The 27065-nt window shown below is 39.9% G+C and overlaps 1 protein-coding gene across 1 annotated transcript; it reads right to left on the reverse strand.

Moving 5' to 3' along the window:
• Window positions 1-663: 663 nt before the first annotated feature.
• Window positions 664-24262, reverse strand: LOC114650790 (uncharacterized). Its single transcript, XM_028800652.2, has 2 exons — window positions 23983-24262; window positions 664-1706 (listed from the first exon to the last, which is right to left on the reverse strand). The coding sequence occupies exons 1-2, from the start codon at window positions 24047-24049 to the stop codon at window positions 1138-1140; spliced, it is 636 nt and encodes a 211-aa protein (XP_028656485.1). The 5' UTR covers window positions 24050-24262; the 3' UTR covers window positions 664-1137.
• Between the last annotated feature and the right edge of the window lie 2803 nt (window positions 24263-27065).

Consider the following 27065-nt stretch of genomic DNA (forward strand, 5'->3'; position numbering starts at 1 on the left):
CGCAGTAGTGCCACTCACATTATGGCGGTGACGCCTGCGCCTTCCGTTCTATCTTTATGGACCTGTGGGGCCTCCAGTTGACTCTGGGGTGCAGCGCAGAATCCTCTTTTGTGTGTGGCTGTGTCGTTAGTCGTTAGCTATGGGCGTGTTGTTGCTTCATTTCTCATTCACGCTAGTTGAGCTCTTTCGTTCTTGGGCCGTGACTCCTTCGTTCGCGGTGGATAAGACTTCGCTTGCGGTTTATGAGACGCGCGCCTGCGCAGTACGTCTCATGGTCCCATCGCTGTGTACCTGCGTCCATATCCGGTTTATTCTCGGTTAGTAATATGGATATGGAACCAGCCCGCCAATCTTGCTCAGTCCTCTAAAAGGCACTGCCTTCTGCTGAGTTTAGGTTCTTCGTTGTCCATTTAAAAGAAAGATACCCACTGTCTGTCTATTAAAATACAAAGTACTGTAGTGAAACTTTTAAAATTATGCTTCTTATTGTAAACTATTGACAACCCAGTACCAGGGTCTCTCTGCCCTTCTTAGTATACTGTATGGCTCTGTTGCCCACTAGCAGACTAACCTTGTCCACACAAGTGTCTGACTGTAGTCACATCTTACATGTGTGTACGGTCTATTAGTAGAACCACCCCTGCAGTTGGTTCTGTCCTAAAAAGGACCCCATTTCTGCTAACCCTCTTGACCAGAGGGCTAACACCCAAACCTAAAGCGCCACATACAGTACTCTTCCGAAAGTCTTTGCTAAGATGTTAGTATTGTTTAAATTCAGAAATCATACATGCATTTAATTGCATTCTTAGATCAACACTAAAACATTGAAAATGTACAGCAAATAAGCAATTCTTATAAATGTAAAAAATGGCAATGATACGTTTATTTATTGGCATTGTTTCTGAAATGTATCTACGAGAGTATAAGAACCTGTACAAATATAAGGAGACCGTTCAGTCCTTCAGTCATGTTGAAACAGATGACATCTGAAATGTCATCCAAATACTTGTTGGAATTCGTCAAGGTTTCCTCTTCAACTATATGACGTTGTATTAGTTCCAGATTCCCACGTACATTTATGAGAAACATTCCACAGAATACTGTACTGTATATGCATGCATAATAATTTCAAAATTGTCACTTTTTGGTGAACATTTTCCATTCCGGTTTAGCCTGTCTTGTTGATTTTTGCCAGTTGTCTTCACAGCTTCTTCCCGCCTCTTTGTCCAGTAATAAAATCAACTTTTGGAAATGCCATAATAAATCTTTTAAAGCACAGATTATAGTTCTGAGAATGTGCTGAATAGTCAAGAAGGCTGAAAGGGATGCTTTCAGAAGCTGCGAAAAAGCTTCACACATCCAGTCTAACCCATCAAGAAGGTGGTACACAGCCCTGGGCAAGTAAAATCCGGCAATGCAAAGCTGACGTACTCCCTCAAATGGATGTTGCTGTGCTTCATGAAAATGCTCTTCACAGGAATGGTACTCGCCGATTCTTTGTAAATCCCTTGCTTCCTGGTAGTGAATTAAAGCTAAAAACAGATGACAGCAGAAGAGGAAGATGTGATAAGGCACTTTGAAGACGTGTAAAGCGGAATTGCACAGTTGGAATAACATCCAGCAAAGAGGGAATGTGATGAGAAGTAGCTGCCGGCAGGCGTCGAAGAAATGTGACCCTGCCTGGCGAAACTCCTGAATAGTCCTGTCTGAAAACACAGTGACATAAGAATAAAACATCAGTATGAGCATGAAGCAAAAATGCACATAAATCAGATGAACCATTTATTATGTTTTTTTTTCTTAATAAACTGCTTTAACAAGTTAATATTTAAAGTTACCATACCAAGATATCATGATGGGGGGTGGCTGGTCCAATCCTACTAGAGTAATTAGTATTATGTCTCATAATTCAGAAAGTGGTTCACATACAAACGTTCCTGTAAGATGGCAAAGAGAATCAAATATTGCCAATTCTAAATGGAAAGGGAAGAAACCCATTGAAATGTTGGATATTGGAGCAGAAATTTCTTCAGTACATTAGGTGCCAGCAGGAAACCCCTGCATGTATAGATTGTCTCTGTTTTGCCAGTGGACTAAGAGTATGTTCACGCACATAAGCACCCCCTCTCAATCATAAAGGTCCAATTTAGGGTTTGTAATTTGCCTAAAATGAAGGAATAAAACTGGAGTACCAGAAGTACATACGCCACACAATGAGTGGCCAGCATTCAAATCCAAGCTAAAGGAGATGTGAGGCAGCAGCATTAGTCACTGTGCTCCTTGAGAAATTTGGCAGCTTTTTTGAAGTTCTTATATTTCTTTTGGATGGCTTGGTACTGTGGAGTTGCTAGTGCTCCTGCTTTATGCATCCAGCATTCTGGATTCTGCACCCATTTGTTCTTCCTGTGTCTGGGTGAGTTTTCCTCACACATCCCCAAAGATATACAGGTTAGGCTACCGTGTGTGAGTGTGAGTTTGTGTGTGAGTGAGCCCTGAGGTGGACTGGTACCCTGTTCAGGATTTTTACACTTACAGGTACAGTGCATCCGGAAAGTATTGACAGGCCATCACTTTTTCCACATTTTGTTATGTTACAGCCTTATTCCAAAATGGATTACATTCATTTTTTTCCTCAGAATTCTACACACAACACCCCATAATGACAACGTGAAAAAAGTTTACTTGAGATTTTTGCAAATTTATTAAAAATAAAAAAATTGAGAAAGCACATGTACATAAGTATTCACAGCCTTTGCCATGAAGCTCAAAATTAGGCTCAGGTGCATCCTATTTCCCTTGATCATCCTTGAGATGTTTCTGCAGCTTCATTGGAGTCCACCTGTGGTAAATTCAGTTGATTGGACATGATTTGGAAAGGCACACACCTGTCTATATAAGGTCCCACAGTAGACAGTTCATGTCAGATCACAAACCAAGCATGAAGTCAAAGGAATTGTCTGTAGACCTCCGAGACAGGATTGTCTCGAGGCACAAATCTGGGGAAGGTTACAGAAAAATTTGTGCTGCTTTGAAGGTCCCAATGAGCACAGTGGCCTCCATCATCCGTAAGTGGAAGAAGTTCGAAACCACCAGGACTCTTCCTAGAGCTGGCCGGCCATCTAAACTGAGCGATCGGGGGAGAAGGGCCTTAGTCAGGGAGGTGACCAAGAACCCGATGGTCACTCTGTTAGAGCTCCACAGGTCCTCTGTGGAGAGAGGCGAACCTTCCAGAACGACAACCATCTCTGCAGCGATCCACCAATCAGGCCTATATGGTAGAGTGGCCAGACGGAAGCCACTCCTTAGTAAAAGGCACATGGCAGCCCACCTGGAGTTTGCCAAAAGGCACCTGAAGGACTCTCAGACCATGAGAAAGAAAATTCTCTGGTCTGATGAGACAAAGATTGAACTCTTTGGTGTGAATGCCAGGCATCACGTTTGGAGGAAACCAGACACCGCTCATCACCAGGCCAAAACCATCCCTACAGTGAAGCATGGTGGTGGCAGCATCATGCTGTGGGGATGTTTTTCAGCGGCAGGGACTGGGAGACTAGTCAGGATAAAGGGAAAGATGACTGCAGCAATGTACAGAGACATCCTGGATGAAAACCTGCTCCAGAGTGCTCTTGACCTCAGACTGGGGCGACAGTTCATCTTTCAGCAGGACAACGACCCTAAGCACACAGCCAAGATATCAAAGGAGTGGCTTCAGGACAACTCTGTGAATGTCCTTGAGTGGCCCAGCCACAGCCCAGACTTGAATCTGATTGAACATCACTGAAGAGATCTTAAAATGGCTGTACACCGACGCTTCCCATCCAACCTGATGGAGGTTGAGAGGTGCTGCAAAGAGGAATGGGCGAAACTGGCCAAGGATAGGTGTGCCAAGCTTGTGGCATCATATTCAAAAAGACTTGAGGCTGTAATTGCTGCCAAAGGTGCATCGACAAAGCATTGAGCAAAGGCTGTGAATACTTATGTACATGTGATTTCTCAGTTTTTTTTATTTTTAATAAATTTGCAAAAACCTCAAGTAAACTTTTTTCATGTTGTCATTATGGGGTGTTGTGTGTAGAATTCTGAGGAAAAAAATGAATTTAATCCATTTTGGAATAAGGCTGTAACATAACAAAATGTGGAAAAAGTGATGCACTGTGAATACTTTCCAGATGCACTGTACATTTATTTGCTTAGCAGATGCTTTTATCTAAAACGACTTACAAAAGCAGTCAATATAATCAAGAAAACATCAATCTGGGGGACTATTTTGGTACAAGTGTTTACAGGTCAAGGTTACAATATTGGTAATCACAAGGGAAGAGCTCAGAACTAAAACTTTTCTGCCTTGCGTCCAGTGTGGCCTACTGTTACTCTGATTTGGATTAAGTAAATTAAAGAATGGGGTGGCATGGTGGCGCAGTGGGTAGCACTGCTGCCTCACAGTTAGGAGACCTGGGTTCGCTTCCCGGGTCCTCCCTGCGTGGAGTTTGCATGTTCTCCCCATGTCTGTGTGGGTTTCCTCTGGGTACTCTGGTTTCCTCCCACAGTCTAAAGACATGCAGGTTAGATGCATTGGCAATTCTAAATTGTCCCTAGTGTGTGTGCGCATGCCCCCTGCGGTGCGCTGGCGCCCTGCCCGGGGTTTGTTTCCTGCCTTGCGCCCTGTGTTGGCTGGGATTGGCTCCATCAGACCCCTGTGACCCTGTAGTTAGGATATAGCGGGTTGGATACTGGATGGATGGAAATTAAAGAATGTTTCATTATTTTATTGAATGTTTGAGGGACAGAAGTCATTGTCCTGTCATAGGTGTTTACAGAAATAAGATAATTAGACAGATTTTCAGCAATAAGTAATATGACTATTTTTTTTTACTAATTTTTATTACTATAGTAGTATATCTTTCCGAATGCTTTCATAACTACTATGATTTCAGGTTTTATGTGCCATCAGAAGCTTAGTAGTTAAATGAAATAATATCCTTATAATATAATAATGTTTTTTCTTCCACTTTTCCTTACCAAGATCTGTGGTTTCCAATTTTTCTAAGCTCATTTCAGAGCTCTAAATTATGTGTTTTTCACAATGCTCTAAAAGGCTGCTGCCTTATTTGTGTTTCAATAGTTTAGTTCTTTGCCAAGCAGCTAATTTATTGACAGACACTGCAGAGGATGCAAAATGCCCTCTGAGGATGGGTTAATATATCATCATTTATACCTATTCCCACTTTTTATGAATTGCTTGTCTTTTCATAATTATTCAGGCAGAATTTAAACAGCAACCTTTGATCGGCCCACTGAGTTCTAACACAAGACACATACTGATGACATCTCCTTGAAGTGAAAAAATGGTAGGAATGTTATCTCCAATGATTATTGTACTGAAACAGAGAAACAAGGAACCTAAATAATTAAACAATCTTCAATGACAACAGTGGAACAGCTTCCCTTGTATCATAAAACAGAAAACCAAAGCAGAGACATATTTACTGTGTAAATACATTTTAGATCTCATGGGGTTTACGTCAGTGTTTTAGATACTGGAGCCTCACATCATGTTGTTCATTTCATTATTGGATTTCTAACATTTATTTTATGTTGAGGGCGGCACAGTGGTGCAGTTGTAGCAGTTAGAGTTTAAATTTTCTAACCGTATTCCACACCCTGTTGAGTGTGTGTGTGAATGTGTGTGTGTGTGTTTTCACCCTGCAATGGACTGGCACGCTGTCCAGGGTTAGTTACTGCATGGGGCTGGATTAAGGAGATTAGAAAATGACAGGACAGTTTACATTACGATATCTCTAAGTAATTTTTCAACTATTAGATAGATAGATAGATGGATGGATGGATGGATGGATGGATGGATGGATGGATGGATGGATAGATAGATAGATAGATAGATAGATAGATAGATAGATAGATAGATAGATAGATACTTTATTAATCCCAAGAGGAAATTCACATACTCCAGCAGCAGCATACTGATAAAGACAATATTAAATTAAAGAGTGATTAACAATGCAGGTATACAGACAGACAATAACTTTGAATAATGTTAACGTTTACCCCCCCTCCTCCCCCCGGGTGGAATTGAAGAGTTGCATAGTGTGGGGGAGGAACGATCTCCTCAGTCTGTCAGTGGAGCAGGACATTGACAGCAGTCTGTCGCTGAAGCTGCTCCTCTGTCTGGAGATGACACTGTTTAGTGGATGCAGTGGATTCTCCATTATTGACAGGAGCCTGCTCAGTGCCCGTCGCTCTTCCACAGATGTCAAACTGTCCAGCTCCGTGCCTACAATAGAGCCTGCCTTCCTCACCAGTTTGTCCAGACATGAGGCGTCCCTCTTCTTTATGCTGCCTCCCCAGCACATTACCGCGTAGAAGAGGGCACTCGCCACAACCGTCTGATAGAACATCTGCAGCATCTTATTGCAGATGTTGAAGGACGCCAGCCTTCGAAGGAAGTATAGTCGGCTCTGTCCTTTCTTACACAGAGCATCAGTATTCATTATTATTATTATTTTAGATACCTAAAAATTAGTTCAAGCATAGGGGCCCGGTCTTTCCAATAGGGCTTCATTTCTGGCTTTCAGGTGTTAAGAATTTGTTTAAAGATATCTGCAGGTAGCATGGTGGTGCAGCAGATAGTGAAAGTGATTCACTAAGAACTTGGTTCTCAGCTTATGTGAAATTTATAAGTTTCTCCTACGTTCAAGTGGGATTTTTTCTTCATATTTCATTTTGTTTTTCACTGGTGCCAACATTTTGTGCCTTTGTTGTTATGAACTGGTAGTCCGTTGTTAAGGGATGTGACTTGTGACTCACTAGGGAAATGGTAGAAAACTTGATACAGTCCACTTCTTGGTCATTTGAGATTGCAAATAAAACCCAACTTTTAAAGTACTGACTATGAATTTTGGCTTTCTTGGGCATGGATAAAAGAAAGGACCAATCTTTGGTTTAGAATTTCAGCTTTTCACATATTCCTATCTATCTCTTAGTTATTTTAAAGCAGGAAATCATACCTGAGATTTGTTTTTTGCATATTTAGTCTGTAGGTTCCATTTTGTATTGTGTTTCTGAATGATAATCACCAATTAGTGACCTTTACATGACAATTTTTGTAGTGTTTGACTTCCACTCCATTCAACATTACCTGCTCCTTTCTGGTTCATCCACTGCCACCAGTAGCACAACCACATTCCTGTGTGTGGGCAGTCTTCTTCAGTTCCTACTTCCGATTCCCATTATTTTTCTGTTCTATATTATTCTGAGCATTTTTGAACAGGAATATTTTGTTTTTTAATTACTTGTTTATCTTTATCATAATGACAATAAAGTCATCTCAATGCCATTTTGTGCAAGTTTATTTATGAGTTACTATGCATATTGCTGGCCATGTGACATGGAGGTCATATGATATTTTATGTTATCTCGTCCCATCTATATAAGATGGTGGCTTATAGCCTATCTTTTGGATATTTAAAAGCGAAATTCTCGCATATCATATACTTTATGTTTAGATAGGGAAATTACATTTGTTGGTTTTAGCTCATGAATTTTAGCTAGTCTTTTGACCTTAGAAATTTGTGTGATGTGGTGGCTGTGGTTTTAGAATTTTAGCCTTCAAGCGTACCAACATTCTGCTCAGTTTTCTTGACTATGAATTTTCCGGTTTCCCTAAATCTTTCTCCTCATCCTTTTCTTTTAATTCCTTTATTGTTGTGACAAAGCCATGTTTATCTGTTTATAGATGTATATGCTTGGTTTAAACAGTTGTGCTCACAGTGGCAGGATCACACGTGAAAGTCTGGACAACCACCAGGCTTTTTGTGTGAACAAGAGTGGGGGGAGCTGTCGCTTTAGAGTTGCTGTGTAGCTGCAGGGGTATGAAAATAACAGAGAGGTTAAGAGAAAAGCTCTGAGTGAGCTGTGGCACTAAGAGTGTGCAAGACAAGGGTACCTGTACGATATTCATGAAGGTACCTGGCTGAGAGGGCTGCATGAGTGCATAGCAATGAAGCATACACACATAGTCAGATCTTCAACAATGATTGCAGTTGCCTGCTTGAGGTATGCAGCATCGTGAGTATGGTGTAGTGCATGCCCATTGGCGGAGTTTGATGGAAGTCCACTGGGACTGGCAGAAGAAATCCCAAGGATGTTTAAAATGGCGTAACAAATGCTAGAGTGTATGTTCTTCGTCATCTTCAAAAGGTGCTTTGCCATCTGTGTAGCAGTGGCCCTCTGAGTAGCCAGAGTGGGAAGGGTGTTGTGGAATCTCTTTGTGGGGTTCATCAGCCTGTGTAAGGGAGCCTTCTGATTTACCTGATGTGAGAAGTTTCAGCAGTGCTGGTAGCCAAGGAGACACCTGAATTAAAATGATATGGTGAGGTGAGAAGTGGAATGGGTGAAGGGCACTAGAGAGCTGAAGCAAGCATTCTGATTAATCCTTTAGAGTGAAGGTGATGCTGAGCAGGGAGAAGAGAGCTCTGACTTACCATAAGAGTGGATGTGGAGCAGTCGGGTCAAGTGTGGTGAACTAAGTTTATCCCTTTTGTCCAGAAGAGGTTTTTCCAAGAGGCACCTGTAGCCGTTGGAGTATAAAGCGAGTTCAAGCACGGGTAAAATGTGTGCCGAAAGAAATCTCTCAGTCCAAAAGTTTGTTTTAAAATATTTAGTGAAAATTCAGAGCAAATAATCCAAACAAGAATAAAGAAAAAAGTTGTTACACATGTAGAATAAAAGGAAAAAAAAGGAAAAATGTATCTTCTCTAAACTTAGCTTTTCTTGTAAAACTTTAGTTGTTTCTATACTTAAAGATTGTTAACTTCTTCTGTACGCTTTAAATGTACGGTGCGGCACTTAAAATGAAGTGCTTTGTCTTACATGTTACTGAACATAAAACACGCACACAAGATACGCAAGGCTTGAAAGGCATGAATGGCATGGTTTGAAACCATGTGCCCTCTACCCCTTACACATGGCAAGACTGATCACTAACTGTGAATAATGTTTAGTCAGAGAAGTTAGAAATAGCTAGAATATACCAGTTCAATTCAACTTATGGGGGTTATAGGAACCTCCCATAGATTATGCACTATCATTTAGTAAAACATTTATGTTTCTTATGTAACTAGGAAATGGCTCTTACAGCACCTTTAGAGAGGTTTCTTAAGTTTTATTTTTAGACAATTTCTTTTTTCTATATTTATTTGATGTGATTTTTTTTGAAAATCATTGCACTTGAAATAAGTGATTAATAAGTGTCATCTGTAACACTAGACTATGTGAAGTTTCTGCACTGTCTTTAATACATTTTTTTTGTATTTGTGCATATCTGGTGTCTGTGTTATTCTTTGCTTCCCTAGTTTATCCTCATTTTCATGAACTACATGAAGCTTGAATTCTATCTGTAATGCGGTCATGTAGCACGGAGTCTCACAAGTGTGCATTCTGCCTTTCACAGATTGCTCACAATATTCCCTTCTTCCTGAAATAGAGTGTGTTAAAAGATGCGTCCAAGAAAACTCTGGTTTTGAGTTGCTTATTTAATATTCCTTTTCCTTGTTGACTTTCTCCCCTTTTGATCTGATTTCTTGCAGATTATAACAACAGTAATAACTTTAGAAAAAATAACTGTAAAACGTGAATCCTGTGTTGTATATAATGCATACCGTTTTCAGAATTATGATTTATCCTTGGAAAGATTCAGGAAAGTTGAAGATTAATTAGCCATCTAGGAGGGAATGATACATTACTGATAACTGTGAAACATTTCAAGCAGAAGCTGAAGGCAAGTTCCTGTAATCTCTAGAATTGTGTGTTTCATAAAATATAAAATGTGGAGCATTTTTACACAAAGAAGGGCTTTAAAACATAAAAAGTATACAGTAAGGAATGATAGGCTTGCTGATATGATTCTACTAATTAGAGTTTTTTTCTCCTAAAATGGGTGACACATTTGTTAATGCTGCTGAATCACATCCAGCTTTAGTAGACTAGAACCAAACCTCTGCCCACTCACTTTCAGTCATGTCAGCCTGGGTTTCCAGCAGATACTTAGTTTATTTCCTGTAATGAGAATACAATCTATGTTTTTTTCAGTTTATTACATGAGACTTGTACTATTTAACTGGCATGCTTTATTTTGAGATTAATTAGATATAGTTTTTAAGTGAATAAACTGTGTGACAGGGACTGTAATGTAACTACATTATAGAGCTCATAAGGGAAACTAGCATTACTTTTATTTGTGTGTTTTTAAATAGACAGTCAGCAGAGGAATGGCAGAAGCAAAATACATGCAGGCACAGGACAGGATGTTCTGACAAGTAGGCAATTAGCTCAATGACATCATACTGCTGTTAAGAGGAGGATGGGTGGAGAACCGGCAGAGGCTAAACTTTGAATAAAGACAAGGTTTTAGGGCAAGCAAGGGAGATAAACTTTTTAAAAGACATTGTAGGCCAAGTGTATTACCATTTTAGAAAAAAGGTCTGTTAGATCTGTTCTTCTTTTGAACCATCAGCTAAACAAATTGACAGTGATATTGATGAGATGCAAACTAGACAAGAACCCTAGGAATATGCAAATTCAAAGCAAATGTTAGGAAGAAGTGTTATTATTTAATAGAATGGCTTATATTTAAGTTCAGATAAACTAATCAGAGTGTATATGCTTTTAAGAAGATGTTTAACAATGGCTTTTGGGGACTTTGTTGTTAAACTTGTTTCTCATAATTTGGTTAAAATAACTTTGGGTTGACAGAAGAATATTTCTAAAAGTAAATTCTCAGTTGACCAATTTTTACTAACATCACTTTCTAAAAATAGCTATCAAGTCACAATATAAAAGGAAGCAAGGCTTTTGTAAGTAAAATAGGTTAATACAAGTAAGCCCGCGATTCACTAGCGAATCGGAAATCCAAGAATGGCAATCAGTTTCTGTTCCGTCCGATATTTGGATGGATGACATATCATGGAGGGTGGGTGCGTCTGGGGAAATGTCATTTAATTCAATAAGCATATCTGTACTAAAGCAGTTTTGTTTTGTGGAGACGTGATTCTGTTGCCTTTGCTGACACCGACTGCTGGCAGAGTGGAGCACAGCACGTGTAGTTTACAGGTTGTGGTGTTCGTGTGCCAGCCACTGGGTCGGGGAAGCTGCTGGATTTGAGTCTGTGACTGTTATGTGATCTTTGTGTTGTTTGGGCGCCACCTACTGACTCTGGGAAGCCGCTGCGTTTGACTCTGGGGTGTGCGCCACGGCGCAATATGCGGCTCAGTGGGAAGCCGCTGTGTGATGACATATCATGGAGGGTATATGCGGTGGTGTGGGCGGTCGTGTCAGGGCGGCTGTACAACCTGGCGTGCACGCTTTACTAGTTCACAGGCATGGTAAAGTTTCCATTTAATTCAATAACCCTATTTGAACTAAAGCGGATTTTTTGTGTGGGCGCCTTCGTTCATTGTTTGTATCCATGACTGTACAGGTTGTGTTGTCTGGGCGCCACCTACTGACTCTGGGAAGCCGCTGCGTTTGACTCTGGACTCTGGGGCGGGCGCCAAGGCCGCAGTGCGCATGCGCCTCGGTGCGTCCGCCGTGCATAAATTAACTGTGGTTTAGTAAGATAGATAATTGGAACCTGCCTCCAGTAGTTGGAAATAATGGATCATTATTTATGATCCCAGCCTGTCATCATCTGGAAAAAGAAGAAGGAAAAGAGAGAGGCAAAGACTATGCAGCTTTTGAGAGAGGTTTATGAGAGCCAGATGAAATGGAACGATGATACACAGCTTTTAATATGAGAGTGCAATGTTGGTAGGAGAGAGAAATGTATTTTAGATCCATTCTAAACTGGCCATATGTGAATATGTTAGTAACTAAGTATTCACTGTAATGGTCTGATCCTCCATATAGGGTTGGCTCATGTCATAATGCCACTGGTATGGATTCCAGCCCCTCATGACACTGCACTGAATTTTATGTTTAAAAATGGATGTATAGACACCTCTAATATACTGAACAAAGAGTGAAAGCTAATTTCCCTGTGGATTGTCAAAATGAACACAACAACTGAATATTTTCAGCAAAAACAAGAATCTACAGTGAATCAAGGTTACCAGGACTATGGAATCCAGGTTCCAATTAATTTATAATGATTACTGCATTAGGACAGGGTGATAGTTGCTGACACATCTGACCCATCATTTGAGGCTTGCGATGGCTTGGGAAATGCTTTCTTATCACATACTAGACTCTCTTAAATGGTAGGGTCAACAACCTGAACATTTTTATTGACTTTTACTGATACTTTACTGCAAACCACTTAGCATACAAATATTGCATTAGATCTGAGTCACAGCATCTGAAATGTGAATGTGTAATCTTCTGCTCACTAACATTTCTTCTAGGTTAAAGTCAAAATTATTTAGGCCATGAAACTTGTTTTGTTGTTCATGGTAGAAGTGGCATTGTCTCTTTTGTTATTGAAGTTTACAGATCACTTAAATGTAATACAAAATTGTAATATCTTAGCAAAAAAGAATATCTGCTCTCCAATTTTTGTGCCCATAACAGCTAGTTTATGACCTGCAGAAAAAACACCTTTGAAAAATAAGCAGACTTTCTTTGACTCGAGTCCTGATTTTTACTGATTGTTTCAAGAATGGTAAACCTGGTGATGAAAATATAAACTGTTTGAGGAAAAGTGGTATTTCATAGCCTTTCTATAATTATAATGGGAATAACTGCCATTTCCTTCCTTGAGTTTGTGTCTGTTATGGGAAGGGATATAAAAAAAAACTTTCATACTTAAAGTCTTTTATTAAATAGGTAAGAATACAAAAAAGAAGTAAAACATCCAAAATTGTCAAAAACTCAAATTATGGGTTTCAAGAAACAGGAACACAATGTAAAAGTTGTTTTAGTTCTGTGCCTTTTTTGCTTGGTACAGTATGTGCTAATTTTTAATAGAGTTTTGAATAACCAAGAATTCAATGTCATTTTAAATTCTACCTTCATTATTACTCTATTTGCTGTGATTGTGTTGTTTATTCTTGGTTTTAGACAGACAGACAGACAGACAGACAGACAGACAGACAGACAGACAGATAGATAGATAGATAGATAGATAGATAGATAGATAGATAGATAGATAGATAGATAGATAGATACTTTATTAATCCCAAGATGAAATTCACATACTCCAGCAGCAGCATACTGATAAAGAAAATATTAAATTAAAGAGTGATAACAATGCAGGTATACAGACAGACAATAACTTTGAATAATGTTAACGTTTACCCCCCCCCCCCCCCCCCCGGGTGGAATTGAAGAGTCGCTTAGTGTCGGGGGAGGAACGATCTCCTCAGTCTGGGCGGAGTGGTGGCTCTGAGGCTAAGGATCTGCGCTGGTATCCCGAAGGTTGCCAGTTCGAATCCCCATCACTGCCAAAAGAGATCCTACTCTGCTGGGCCCTTGAGCAAGGCCCTTAACCTGTAATTGCTCCAGGGGCGCTGTACAATGGCTGACCCTCCGCTCTGACCCCAAGGGGTATGCGAAAAACTAACAAACACTGTTGTAAGTCGCTCTGGATAAGAGCGTCTGCTAAATGATGTAAATGTAAATGTCTGTCAGTGGAGCAGGACAGTGACAGCAGTCCTTTCCCAAGGGGAAATTCAAAACGGAGCTGCTGAAAAGGCTGCCACTCTCGGCGGCGCCTGACTAAAAAGATATAGTTTTAGTTTCCTTTTTTATGAATATTCATCATATTCCCTCTATTATACGTTTAGAGTTTTAAGGTTACTTTCTCTCTGTCAGCTCATTTGCTAATGCATTTTGGGACATAGTTTTGTGGCCAGTTGCCTATTTTGAGAGTTTTCCCTTCTTGAAGCCAGCATGTGAAGACTGTAGTAGAGAACTCCTCACATCATTATGATGAATCTTATCACTTTGGACTTGTTATTTTATTTTATTGCTATGTTTTACAAAATAGCACAGCACAATTTGTATTTTGGATGAGTGCTGGTATTTTGGGATGCATTGTAACAACATGATGGCTTGTTGCTGTGTTGGGTAACATCCATCCATCCATCCATTTTCCAACCCGCTGAATCTGAACACAGGGTCACGGGGGTCTGCTGGAGCCAATCCTATCCAAAACAGGGCACAAGGCAGGAACCAATCCCAGGCAGGGTGCCAACCCACCGCAGGTTGGGTAACATAATTGCTGCAACTATATTTAAACCTTTATCATATATCTTGTGAACATCCCAGATTATGGATACATTTATTTTATGCAAGGATACTACAAAACACACAAGCAAGTGTTTAACATTTTGATTATCACATATGGGTTCAATGAGAAATTCCAGCAGTCACAGATCCAAATAACAAAATAAAAGGATCTTGTTGTTTTAGGCTGTGCAGTTATTCATCACTGAGGGTAACATAACTTAGGGCTGTAGAATCAGTCTATCTATCTCTCTATCTCTCTGTCTATCTATCTCATCCATCTATGTAATCAAGTCCTAATGGCAGCTTCCACAACCAGAAAGATTTCATACAGGCAAAAAATACAAACTATGGCATATTTTTACATAAACTTTATACAGGGACGAATAAACAAAAGAGACCAAAACAAAATACAAAATTAAATAGACAAAATCTGGTGGCCTTTTAGGCCTACCTTACCAGGTTCAAGCTTTGTCTTTCTAGTGGTGTGGCTCACTGACTGACCTATCTCAAATCTTGTCCCTCTCTGCTTATTCCCAGACCATCACCTCTCTTCCTCCTCTTCCTTCATTTTACTCCAGTTCCTCCAGTTTACTGCTATGGTTACTTCCAGCCAAGGCACAGGGTCTCTGCAGTGGTCAGGAGCAACCTTCTGTTTGCCTCAGGGCCTCCCGGCTAGAAATGTCTTTAGCAGCTCTTGGTGTTGCTACATGCTTCCAAGTCAGCTCTCCAGTTATCTGATATGGAAAGTGTGCTTCAAATGACCAGTAGCTTGGTGACATGTGAAAGTGTACCCCCTTCTGCTCTGGCATTGCATACTTCCACCCCGGCTATCTCTCACGTTTTTTCTCCCTCTCACATTTATGCCCTTCAGGGGTACACAGCATACATACAGTAAAGGGCATACCTGGCTATAATGGTCCTGTACTTCCACACTGGCATGTGTGTTTGACTGTTTTCTGTTACCAGTATTGTTCTCTCACTCTTCTGGACACTTTCTACAGAGGCTGCTACTGCCCTGTGTCAACGTGGTGGTGCCACTTCCCATTTTAATTCCTTGCTAGCCAGGCAATTTTGTCTCTCTTTATATATTGCCACACATTTGGGAGTCAACTCCTGGGCTCTTCTAATGAGAATTCCATTATGAGTCAAGGGTTGGCACTGTTCCCTAATGCCTCTAGTCTCCTTTCTCCTGTAGACCTGACAACCGTTGACTGGAAGACATGTGACATCACTTCCGGGTTACAGTTCCCTGAGCTCACCTCTTTCTGCCTTGCACAACTCTTAACTGGTTCCACCACCACCTTGCCTCCAGTCTTGTAATAGACTCACATCTGTCAAGACATTATTTGTTACACATTTTAAATTGTGTTTATTATTTTGCTTTGCAGTTATATGGGGGTTGCCTAAGCATGCCCCAAATCTTTTTTTCTTTTACAATATATACTGTATACATATTTTGATGATTTAGGTCAGTGGTTCCCAAACTTTTTCGATTCTAGTCGCCCTTGCTGAATCCAAGTTTTCCCAAGGCGCACAAAGTCAAATTCTAGTTTGCGAAATAGCCAATAACTTTTTTATAATTAAAGGGTTAAGTAAAAATAAATAAAACACATATTTGAGATCACAAAAAATGTAATTAAACATGATTGAGACGCTGTGCCTCACGGAGCCATATAAGAACGAGCTGGCACAGAAGGAGAGGGAAAAAAAAGAGACGAAAAGGAAAATAAAAAGGCTTGGAGAGCGAGAGCGCGGCATTGAGGAGAAAGAAAGAGGACGAGCCAGCCAGCCAGCATGAATGAAAGAAGTCAGCGCGAATCTATGTGCCACCTTGTAAAATGCTAACAATGCATTGCTTGGTGTTGATGCCTGCTTATAAAAAAATACATTTTGTTGATTTAACTCTTTTAACTTTCTGATAAAGTAGTCACGAGATTTACTAATCATGCTGGGATGATTGGTTTTTAAATGGCATTTCAACTTACTTGGTAGCATTCACTCTGGTGCCAAAACTTTCATACACATTACACACTGCAGCCTCTCTTCAATATTGACTTCTGTCAAGGTAAAACCAAAGTCCAAATAACTGTCATCATATTTTTGATAGTTGCGCTTCTTCACACTCTGGTTGACTCTGCCATTGGTTGACGGTGTGCCCTCTTTATTTTCACTCTCACAATGCTTAATACTGTTTAGTAAAAACCGATCCATCTTTAAAAATACACACGAGAAGGAATACTTCAAAAACTTCACTTGACTTAATCACAACAATATATGGTTGATACAATCTCCGAAAACTAATTCAGTACTAAGACCATGCGAAACCGACAGCTATTTATATATGAATGTAAAGTATTGAGAAAGTTCGACAAACTAATAAAATAATCAAGAAACTTAATTATTGTAGAGCACCATCTAGTAACCATTTATAGAGGCTTCCGCAAAACAGTTATTACTAAGTGAGTTACTGGTTTGCATCAGGTCCGCCAGATGTCGTGTCCTATCACAATGAATTGAAAATGGAAATAAAATGATGAAAATTTTGCAATATTTTGTGAGGAGGCCATGACTCTTTTGAGAACCACTGATTTAGGTGATTGTTGTATGCAGTGCTACAGACTTAATCTCGCTTCTACTTCAAATTCTTGCATTAAAATGTGTGTATAGCACAATGGTTAACAACATGGAGTTGCAACACCAGGGACCTGAGTTCAGTTCCAAAGGTGGTCCTTGAATTGAATTTTTAGATTACCCAATATCTGCTGTCACACACGTGCGCATGGAAGGCAGCTAAAGGGCTTGGGTAAGGGCAGTTCCGAGTCATACCGAGATGTGGCAGAGTGCACTGACTCTTTTTCTCCCTTTCCTGCAGACCATTCACGGGAGATTCCACCTGGCCCTCTTGACGTCACTTCTGGGTCCGAGCCTATGGCAGCTTCGGCCCCTGTGATGTCACGTCCAGGCTCAAGCCTATGGCTGAAGACCTTCATGACCCCCCGACCCCTTTGATCTCATTTCCTGTTTTCCCCTTTAAAAGCCTCTACCGTTTCCCTATTCCCTCAGTTCTGTTTTGGACTCGTTTGTGTGCACATCAATGCTGTATATATTTTTGCGACTTTGCAGCCAGGATACCAATTACATGGGTGGCTGCCCCAAAACTTTCTATGTCTCTGAGTCGAGTTTGTGACATTGCTTTTTTTGTTTTATTTTTTTTTCTTGTTCTAAGTAAAGCATGACCACTTGAAAAACGTAGCCTGGTTTCCTTCCCACATTCCAAAGACATTTTTAATAAGTTAACTAAGGGCACTAAACTATCCCTGTACAAATGAGTATTTGTGTTTGTGCCTCGTGATGGTAAGATCAATGTTTCAACTACCCACAACCCTATAATGAAAACAAATGGATATGGAAATTATCAACCCAGAATTTGTTTAAATGGATTCAGTTATTGACTGATGGAAACTTAATTGTTGGTTTAAAGGTAATTTTTGGAGAGTCTAAAATAAATAATACTGGTTAAATGGAAAAGACAGATCCTGTGTTTTTACTTTTTATTTTTGGCAGAGATTAATTTTATGATATCATTCTTTAAATAAGAATAATAATTCTTTGTCTTGTCTTTGCGCAATGTCTTGTCTTGTTTGTGTATTCATTTTAATTTAAATTTTAATTTTATTTTTAAATTATTATTTGCATGTCATGTTGTTACACTGTGGACCCTGAGCGTCGCAATTTCGTCTATCTGTATACTTGTATATGGTTGAGATGACAATAAAGTTCACTTTGACTTTGAAAATAAGAATGAAGCAAAAGAAGCAGTGAGTAGAAAATGATGGCTAGCAACTCTGTCAGTTCCACCTTCAGGGATACAGATAGGCAAAAATAATTAACTACGACAGTCCGACATGCTTCAGCTTCGCATTCAAACTAAACATCTGTCCATTTATTTACCTGACTTCACACGTGGCTTACATGTGGCCTAAAAAGCCTGAATTCTGTTTGTGAGAATAGTACTCAGAAAAGAAGATGCTATATGATGATAGGTTTGATAAATGCAGATTTTTTGATTTGATATATTTTATTAATCCCCGAGTAAAAATTGTCTTTTCGCATGATCTTTGGGGGTCAGAGCACAGGGTCAGCCATTGCACAGTGCCCTGGAAGAATTTTCAGTTTAAAAGCCTTGCTCAAGGGCCCTTTTAGCAGCAACGGGATTTGAACCAGTAACATTCCAGATACCACATACCAAGAGAGAGCCAGCTCAGTCTGAAATATTTACAGATTTTAGGTGAAATAGATGTTGACAAAATAAACAAAACTGAATGAAGAAGAATTAATGAAGTGGAGTTTGTTCTGGTGTGTGTTTCAAGGCACTGTGGCCCTGAAATCCAACCCTACACCCTTTGCCTAATGTGTCTAAACTTGTAAAGTATAAAGTGGAAGCACTAAGTAAATAAGGCGCTTTCACTAACTTTTGACGATATTAGAACATTAGAACAAATCTGAAGAGAACAAGCCAATCCGATTCACTCAAGTTCTCCAAAATAGCATCAAGTTGAGTTTTGAATGTCCTTAAAGTGTTTGCTGTCTACTGGCAATGTATTCCGGATGTGTGTAATTCACTGTGTGAAGAAAAACAATTCTAATATTTGTGTGAAATTTGTACTTAATAAGTTTGCATCTATGTCTCTTTGTTCTTGTTGAAGTATTTGATTTAATGTAACAATATTGATCCACTGTACTAATTCCCCTCATAAAGTTGAATACTTCAATCATGTCACCTCTTAATCACAACTTACATAAACTGAAAATGGCTCAGCTCCTTCAGTCTTTCATCTTAGTGCATACTTTAATCTTAGAATCAGTCTAGTCGCTCTTCTCTGTGCTTTCTGTCGTGCTGCTCTGTCTGGTTTGTAGCATAGACACTAAAAATACTTTAAGTGGAAATTGATGGCTTGAAACACAACTGTGGCCTCAATGCACACTTTTAAGGAGATCCACATTGTCAGTAATGTCAGTGATGTCCAATGTTCAGCTTCTGTTGAATTATGAGAGCTACAACATTCTTGCAGTGTTAAGTTTAAGTTAGACATAAGTTAGGCGTGAAATAGTCAGAGTATTTTAACCTGTTCAGAGATTCAATATTACACGGAAAATGAATGCTTATAATTTGAAAATAAATTATTTTTGTTGATGCATAGCTTTCTAAGAAATTAAACAAAGAAAAATAGAAAAAGTAGTGGAATTTAATTGCTGAGTACTGTGTGGTTTGATCAGTGCATTGAATTTGCTGTCACTGACAGATGAAATTTAAGTTTTAGTCCCACAGAGCAAATTATCTGGAAGATTCTGGAAGTGCGCAGTTTTAACTTCATTGAACATTTTATAATTTCAATTTTGATTGTACATGACATTCAAGCTTGTATTTTGAGCCCAATCGATATATACTCTCTTTGTTTTTTTTTGTTTTTTTTTGCTTTTTGTTAGCAGCATTACAACTAGAGCTCTCCATTGATCTTTACATCAAAGTCCATCATTCCTAATTGAGAAAAATATTTAGATTTAATTGTCATATTGAATAATATTGAATAAGTAAATAATTTTAAATTAAAATACTAATTGATATCAGTGATTTTAATTCAGTTATGGGTAATATATGTTTAGAATTAAATTTTTTTTTAGTAGTGTTTATAAATGTAATGTTTTCTCTTTTCCATATCAAGTCAATATTTTTTGTTAAGGTTTTAATTAATTCTTTTGTGTTTTCTCCTTCCATTTACTTATATTAAATAGATAACTCTAAAGGCTGCTATTTAATTATTATTAACTCAGTATCAACCCTGGTTATATGTAGTTAATATTACTTGGAATCTGTTGCCATCTTTTTATTGAGAAGATCTTCTGTATAATTTTTACTGTGTTCCACCTATATTGGCATCATCTCCAAATTTAACCAGCATTTTATCTACAGTATATTCATACAGACATTGCTTATATATATAGGGGTCGGCATGGTGACACAGTGGTAGTGCTGCTGCCTCACAGCATGGAGGCCAGGTTTCATGTCTCAGGTCCTCCCTGCGTGGAGTTTGCATGCTCTCCCCGTGTCCTTGTGGGTTTCCTCCACATACTCTGAATTCTTCCCACAGTCCAGAGACATGCAGGTTAGGTGGATCTGCAATAATAAAAGTTGGTTGTGTATGTTTCTGTGTGCTTACTTGTCTGAACTTATCATGACTTACAAACCACAACGTACCTTAAGATCTCAAGATGCCGGTCTGCTTATGATTCTAAGGATTAATAAAATAACAGAGGTTGAGCTTTTAGTTACTGGGCCCCTGAACTGTGGAATGGTCTGCCTGCTACTATAAGAGATGCCCCTTCGGTCTCAGCTTTTAAATCCCGGCTGAAGACTCACTACTTCAGTTTAGCTTATCCTGACTAGAGCTGCTGATTAACTGTACAGACTGCACTCTGTTGTTAGTCATTAGCACTAAAACATAAGTAACATGATTGTTATAATTTGTTACTAACCCTCACTTATTCTGTTTCTCTTCTCAGTACGTAAATGTGGCACTTGGTGCCACGGCCCACCTGCCAAGTTGTTTTGCCTGCCTAAGGTAAAGTCATCCCTGATGGAGGATCGCAGGAATCGTGGGGTAGAGGGGTCCTTTCATCGGATTGGCTGGCCCAGAGCTGTCTCAGCTGTGGAATGGCCATTAGGGGGAGGCAGCTTCATGGCTGAGGTCTCCAGGACTTTAAACAAAACCAAATCATATTATGTGATATCATCCATCCATCCATTATCCAACCCGCTATCCTAACTACAGGGTCACGGGGTTTGCTGGAGCCAATCCCAGCCAACACAGGGCACAAGGCAGGAAACAAACCCCGGGCAGGGCACCAGCCCACCACAGGGCGTGCACACACACACACACACCAAGCACACACACTAAGGACAATTTAGGATCGGCAATGCACCTAACCTGCATGTCTTTGGACTGTAGGAGGAAACCGGAGCACCCGGAGGAAACCCACACAGACACAGGGGGAACATGCAAACTCCACACAGGGAGGATCCGGATGTGATATCATCTACTGTAAAATTCTGCTCTGTACTTGTAATATTTTTATTTTACTATTATATTGTATTGAGGATTACTTATGTTTTGTTCTGTGTATTGTATTGTATTGACCCCCATCTTTTTGACACCCACTGCACACCCAACCTACCTGATAAGGGTCTCTCTTTAATTTGCCTTTCCCAAGGTTTCTTCCATTTTTTCCTACCTAGGGGTTCATTTTGGGAGTTTTTCCTTGTCTTCTTACAACCCCAATTTCAATGAAGTTGGGACGTTGTGTAAAACGTAAATAAAAACTGAATACAATGATTTGCAAATCCTTTTCAACCTACTGTATATTCAATTGAATACATTACAAAGACAAGATATCGAATGTCCAAACTAATAAACTTTATTGTTGTTTTGCAAGTATTCACTCATTTTTGAATTTGATGCCTGCAACACGTTCCAAAAAAGCTGGGACAGGGGCATGTTTACCACTGTGTTATATCACCTTTCCTTTTAACAATAAGCGTTTGGGAACTGAGGACACTAATTGTTGAAGCTGTTTAGGTGGAATTCTTTCCCATTCTTGCTTGATGTACAACTTCGGTTGCTCAACAGTCCGGGGTCTCCGTTGTTGTATTTTGCGCTTCATAATGCGCCACACATTTTCAATGGGAGACAAGTCTGGACTGCAGGCAGGCCAGTCTAGTACCCGCACTCTTTTACTACGAAGCCACGCTGTTGTAACACATGCAGAATGTGGCTTCACATTGTCCTGCTGAAATAAGCAGGGATTTCCCTGAAAAAGACATCACTTGGATGGCAGGATATGTTGCTCCAAAACCGGTATGTACCTTTCAGCATTAATGGTGCCTTCACAGAGGTGCAAGTTACCCATGCCATGGGCACTAACACACCCCCATACCATCACAGATGCTGGCTTTTGAACTCTGCGCTGATAACAATCCGCATGGTCCTTTTCCTCTTTGGCCCGGAGGACACGACGTCCATGATTTCCAAAAACAATTTGAAATGTGGACTCGTCAGACCACAGCACACTTTTCCACTTTGCGTCAGTCCATCTCAGATGAGCTCGGGCCCAGAGAAGCCGGCAGCGTTTCTGGATGTTGTTGATATATGGCTTTGCTTTGCATGGTAGAGTTTTAACTTGCACTTGTAGACGTAGCAACGAACTGTGTTAACTGACAATGGTTTTCTGAAGTATTCCTGAGCCCATGTGATAATATCCTTTACAGAATGATGTCGGTTTTTAATGCAGTGCCACCTGAGGGATCGAAGGTCACGGGCATCCAGTGTTGGTATTTGGCCTTGCCGCTTACATGCAGAGATTTCTCCAGAATTTTCTGAATCTTTGGATGATATTATGGACAGTAGATGATGAAATCCCTAGATTCCTTGCAATTGAAACGTTGTTCTTAAACTGCCGGACTATTTGCCCACGCAGTTGTTCACAAAGTGGTGAACCTCGCCCCCATCCTTGCTTGTGAACGACTGAGCCTTTTGGGGATACTCCTTTTATGCTCAATCATGACAAACACCTGTTTCCAATTAACCTGTTCACCTGTGGAATGTTCAAAACAGGTGTTTTTTTAACATTCCTCAACTTTCCCAGTCTTTTGCTGCCCCTGTCCCAGCTTTTTTGGAACGTGTTGCAGGCATCAAATTCAAAATGAGTGAAGATTTGCAAAACAACAATAAAGTTTATCAGTATGAACATTCGATATCTTGACTTCGTAGTGTATTCAATTGAATATAGGTTGAAAACGATTTGCAAATCACTGTATTCTGTTTTTATTTACGTTTTACACAACGTCCCAACTTCATTGGAATTGGGGTTGTAGATAGTCAAGGCTGGGGTGCTGTAAAAGGGGCCCTGTTAAAGCCCATTGCGGGACTTTGTGTGTGATTTTGGGCTATACAAAAATAAATTGTATTGTATTGTACAGACTGCGGTGGGCTGGCGTCCTGCCTTGCGCCACATGCTTGCTGGGATAGGCTTCAACTTCTCCACTAATATGCTCAGGATATAGTGGGTTTGAAAGATGGATATCGGTTCCTGGGTCCTCCCTGTGTGGAGAGCACTTTGAGTAGTGAGATAGCGCTATATAAATGTAAAAAATATTATTATTATTATTATGGATAGGCATTTATATTAAAACAGTGTCAGCCACAGAACTGATGCAATAAACAAATCACGTTTAACATCGCAGAATTCTGAAAAAAAAAATTCCCTCGCAGCATATCGCCTTGTTTCTGCTGTTTAAGTGAATTTTGCATATACAGTACCTACACATCGCGCCTTGAGTTCCCACATCTATTAGTTTAGTTCTTATATTGGATCACATCAAAATCAAGATAATATCATATGTACCTCTCTGATCATAAATCGCTATATTAAGTAAAACAAAGAGTATTCAAAGAATGAGGCCGGTGCAGTCTGAAAAATATGTTGTCTGTATCCATGTTTAAATAATGATCTTAAAGTACTTCTGCATATGACGCCTTAATAAACGTTTTGAGAGCTAATACTCTGCCGTAAGGTTATTCACGACACTCTAGCTTCTTCTTTTTCTCTGAGGGCTATGCATTACAATACACGATTCTCATTCACACTTAAAAAGAAAGACAGGAGCGAATGCGAAGTAAATCCGCTTACCACTTCCAAGCAGCGTGATGGAGAGGAGAAGCAGCAGGAGCAGCACGACGGCGAAAGACAACTCCATCTCGTGCTAAAACGAAACTGAAACGGACGTGAGATCTTTAAAAATTGAAGTAAAAAATAAACAAAAATGAAAAAGAGTGGCAGTTAAAGTCTTCCAATTGAGCAGAAAGCGATCGTGTCAAAGTGATCAGGTCAGCAGCATACTTAATCGGTTACTTTCTTGCCTTTAAGGCTTTTAATTTTCTGATCGAATCTGGAAAGGTGGGTTACATAAACTGGGAGGGACCGACGATGACGTTTTGTTGTATTTGTCTGGAGAAGAAAGTCCCTCTGATTCAGTAAACACATAAAGAAACAAAGAGGAAACAAAACCAATTGGGCTGAGTTGTAATAAGCATATTCCTTCATTGTAATTTTCTTTTTCTTCCTTACTCCACTACGGCATTATATAGAACACATTTATAACAAAACATTATCAAATACGTTTAACGAAATTTAGAGTAGGAGCCCATGGAATGTTCTTCCATTTTTTGCTGTGCTCTCTTATTTTGCTGCCATAGGTGTTAAAAGCAAAAGAAGCAAAACATGACAGACATGGTAGAATGGCTACACTCCCTGACAGAATTTGCTGCCTTAGCTGATATTATGTGACTGTGATTTCAACATTTTCTCATTATTGTGCTCAGGGTGAACCTGCTGTTATCTGTGAAAAGCACAGGGCACCAGTGGTGGACCTGCCAATTCTGGAATTCTATGGCAAATGCCAATCAAGCTCCATGGTGCCGGGCAGTGAGCACAGGGCCCACTAGAGGATGTTGGGCCCTCAGGCCACCCTCATGAAATCTGTTTCTGATTATCTGGTCAGAGACATTCACACCAGTGGCCTTCTGGAGTTCATTTTGTAGGGATCTGGCAGTGCTCAATCTGTTCCTCCTTGCCCAAAGGAGCAGATACCGGTCCTGCTGATAGGTTAAGGACCTTCTACGACCCTGTCCAGCTCTCCTAGAATAACTATATAGAGTCGTATATATACTACATATATATGCCACTCTTGGTGAGAAAGAAATCCCACAACCCAACAAGCTGATTGCTTAAAGTCATCTGCCCTGTTTTGCATTTAAAGAGATGAATGCACCCAAGCTAAGCCAGAACAAAACAGCACACATCATAAGCGAGCAGCAAAATTTGGCTTAAATACAGAAAGCAATAACTTATGGTGTGAGGCATTTTTTTTAGGTTAGGTGATGCTAAATGTGCTGTCTTAGGGGGAATCACTGCTGGTGCTACTGCTGTTTTAGTTTATAGAAACTATCTTAATGAAAATGTTACCAACAAACCAGAAAAAAAATTCTAATGACATTAAACTAGTGAAATGGCAGATACTCTAGGGTCATCCATATCATTACATACGGGCCTGGACAGAATTTAGACTTGGGCAAAAAATGTAGCAGATGAAACCTACTGTAAAAAAAACAGAAGTTTTGCAAATAACAATTACAAATATTAGATATGCTCACATGAGTAGGGCCTGAAACTTGAAAGTTCACCTGATGAGAGAAGCCGAAGTGTAGTAGTCACTGTCCACATCCAGATGGTGTTCTGAAGCAATTAAGGAGGCAAATAGAATGCTGGGTTATGTAGTGCATTGTAGTGCAATGTGTCCAGTACAGAATTAAGGGAGGTTGTCCATAAGTGCTACAGCACCCTCTGGAGGCCAAATATGGAATATTAAGTGACTTTGGTATTTAAAGAAACAGCAGTAGTAGCCATGAGACTGATTCTAGGACTGTGGTTATGGCCTATGAGAGAAATTCAAATTGGATGCTTTTCAGTTTAAGAAAATGCAGATAAAAGGAGGCATGACTGAAGTGTTTAAAACTGAGAAGGGATTTAGGATGGTGGATCCTAGCTGATATTTTTAAATGCTTTCTTCAAACATTATTAAATATATCTGCATGTTGATGGTCTCAGTCACTCACTTGCATCTATAGCAAGTTTTCTCTGGCATTTTGACCCTGAACTATGATGACCTTCGGCTGGTGGGTCAGCAATGATGGTCATTCACTATCTTCTGTTGGCTTCCAGCTCAGCTCCTCTCACCTCTTCCAAAGCCAACAGGAGGTTCTTTCTGCTGCTTCCCCCATCCTGTGAACAGCTGTCTCCTCTCTCTTCCTAATAGTCCCAGAGCTATGAGCTTTTTTCCACACAGACTGTGTCAGGAAACCTATATGTCCAACCTTGACAGGGAATAACCAGGGCTACCACCCTTTGTCCCTACATTCTTAAACCAGGTCTTGGTACTCAGTGGCTTTTTTTTGAGGCCACTTGGTGACCATCTTACCGTAAGACTGTTAGTTTCACCATCTTCTTTGCCTCCTCAGACCATTTGCTTTGCTTCCTGCCCACGTCCACCCTCATAGTCCATGACTAAACCATCTGCAGGAGGCTCTTCTTGGTTTTCTACTGCCTCTATTTCACTCTCTCCTGCTCTACGTTGTCCACCATTGCTTGTTGTGGTGCCATTTGTATCATCTCTGCTTAAGTGCAGTCTTGCACCCCATTAGTATCTGCGCCAACATGACTCTCTCTTGAGCCACAGATGAGAGCTACTGTGAGTGCAGAGTAAGTTTCACATTAATGTTAAAAATATTTCCTTAAACAGAGAACAACTGAGTACTGTAGTAACTACCACATCATGTGCTGTAAATAGTACCTCTTAAAATCTCATCTTAAGGTTTATTTAAAGAGTTGGGTAGAAGAGATTAGAAGGCAGGTTGGGATACATGGTGTGTTGTTGTCACTGATCTGCCCATCTTTTCAATATACTGTATTTGTTAATCCAGAGCAGGGTTGTGGAGAAGCTGGAGCCTAACACAGCAAACGTAGGAAACAAGTCAGGAACAATCCTTAGACAGAGAATAATTATTTTTATTATTACTATTTAATGAAAATAATCACTAGAACCCTTCACAACTGTAACCAAAGGTGCAGACCAGTTAGCTTCTATTAAGCTCATTTTACTTTCACACTGATTTTGGTGAATGATGATCACACTAGTCTCATGCTTCTTTATATAC

This window comes from Erpetoichthys calabaricus, chromosome 1 (genome assembly GCF_900747795.2).
Source record: "Erpetoichthys calabaricus chromosome 1, fErpCal1.3, whole genome shotgun sequence".
Taxonomy (NCBI): domain Eukaryota; kingdom Metazoa; phylum Chordata; class Cladistia; order Polypteriformes; family Polypteridae; genus Erpetoichthys; species Erpetoichthys calabaricus.

Bases quoted from the DNA above. Each gene is read 5' to 3' on its own strand.
- LOC114650790 (XM_028800652.2), bottom strand. From the start codon at position 24,049: ATGGAGTTGTCTTTCGCCGTCGTGCTGCTCCTGCTGCTTCTCCTCTCC. The intron at 1,707-23,982 runs GTAAGCGGATTT...CTGTGTTTTCAG, and splicing joins CATCACGCTGCTTGGAAGTG to ACAGGACTATTCAGGAGTTT.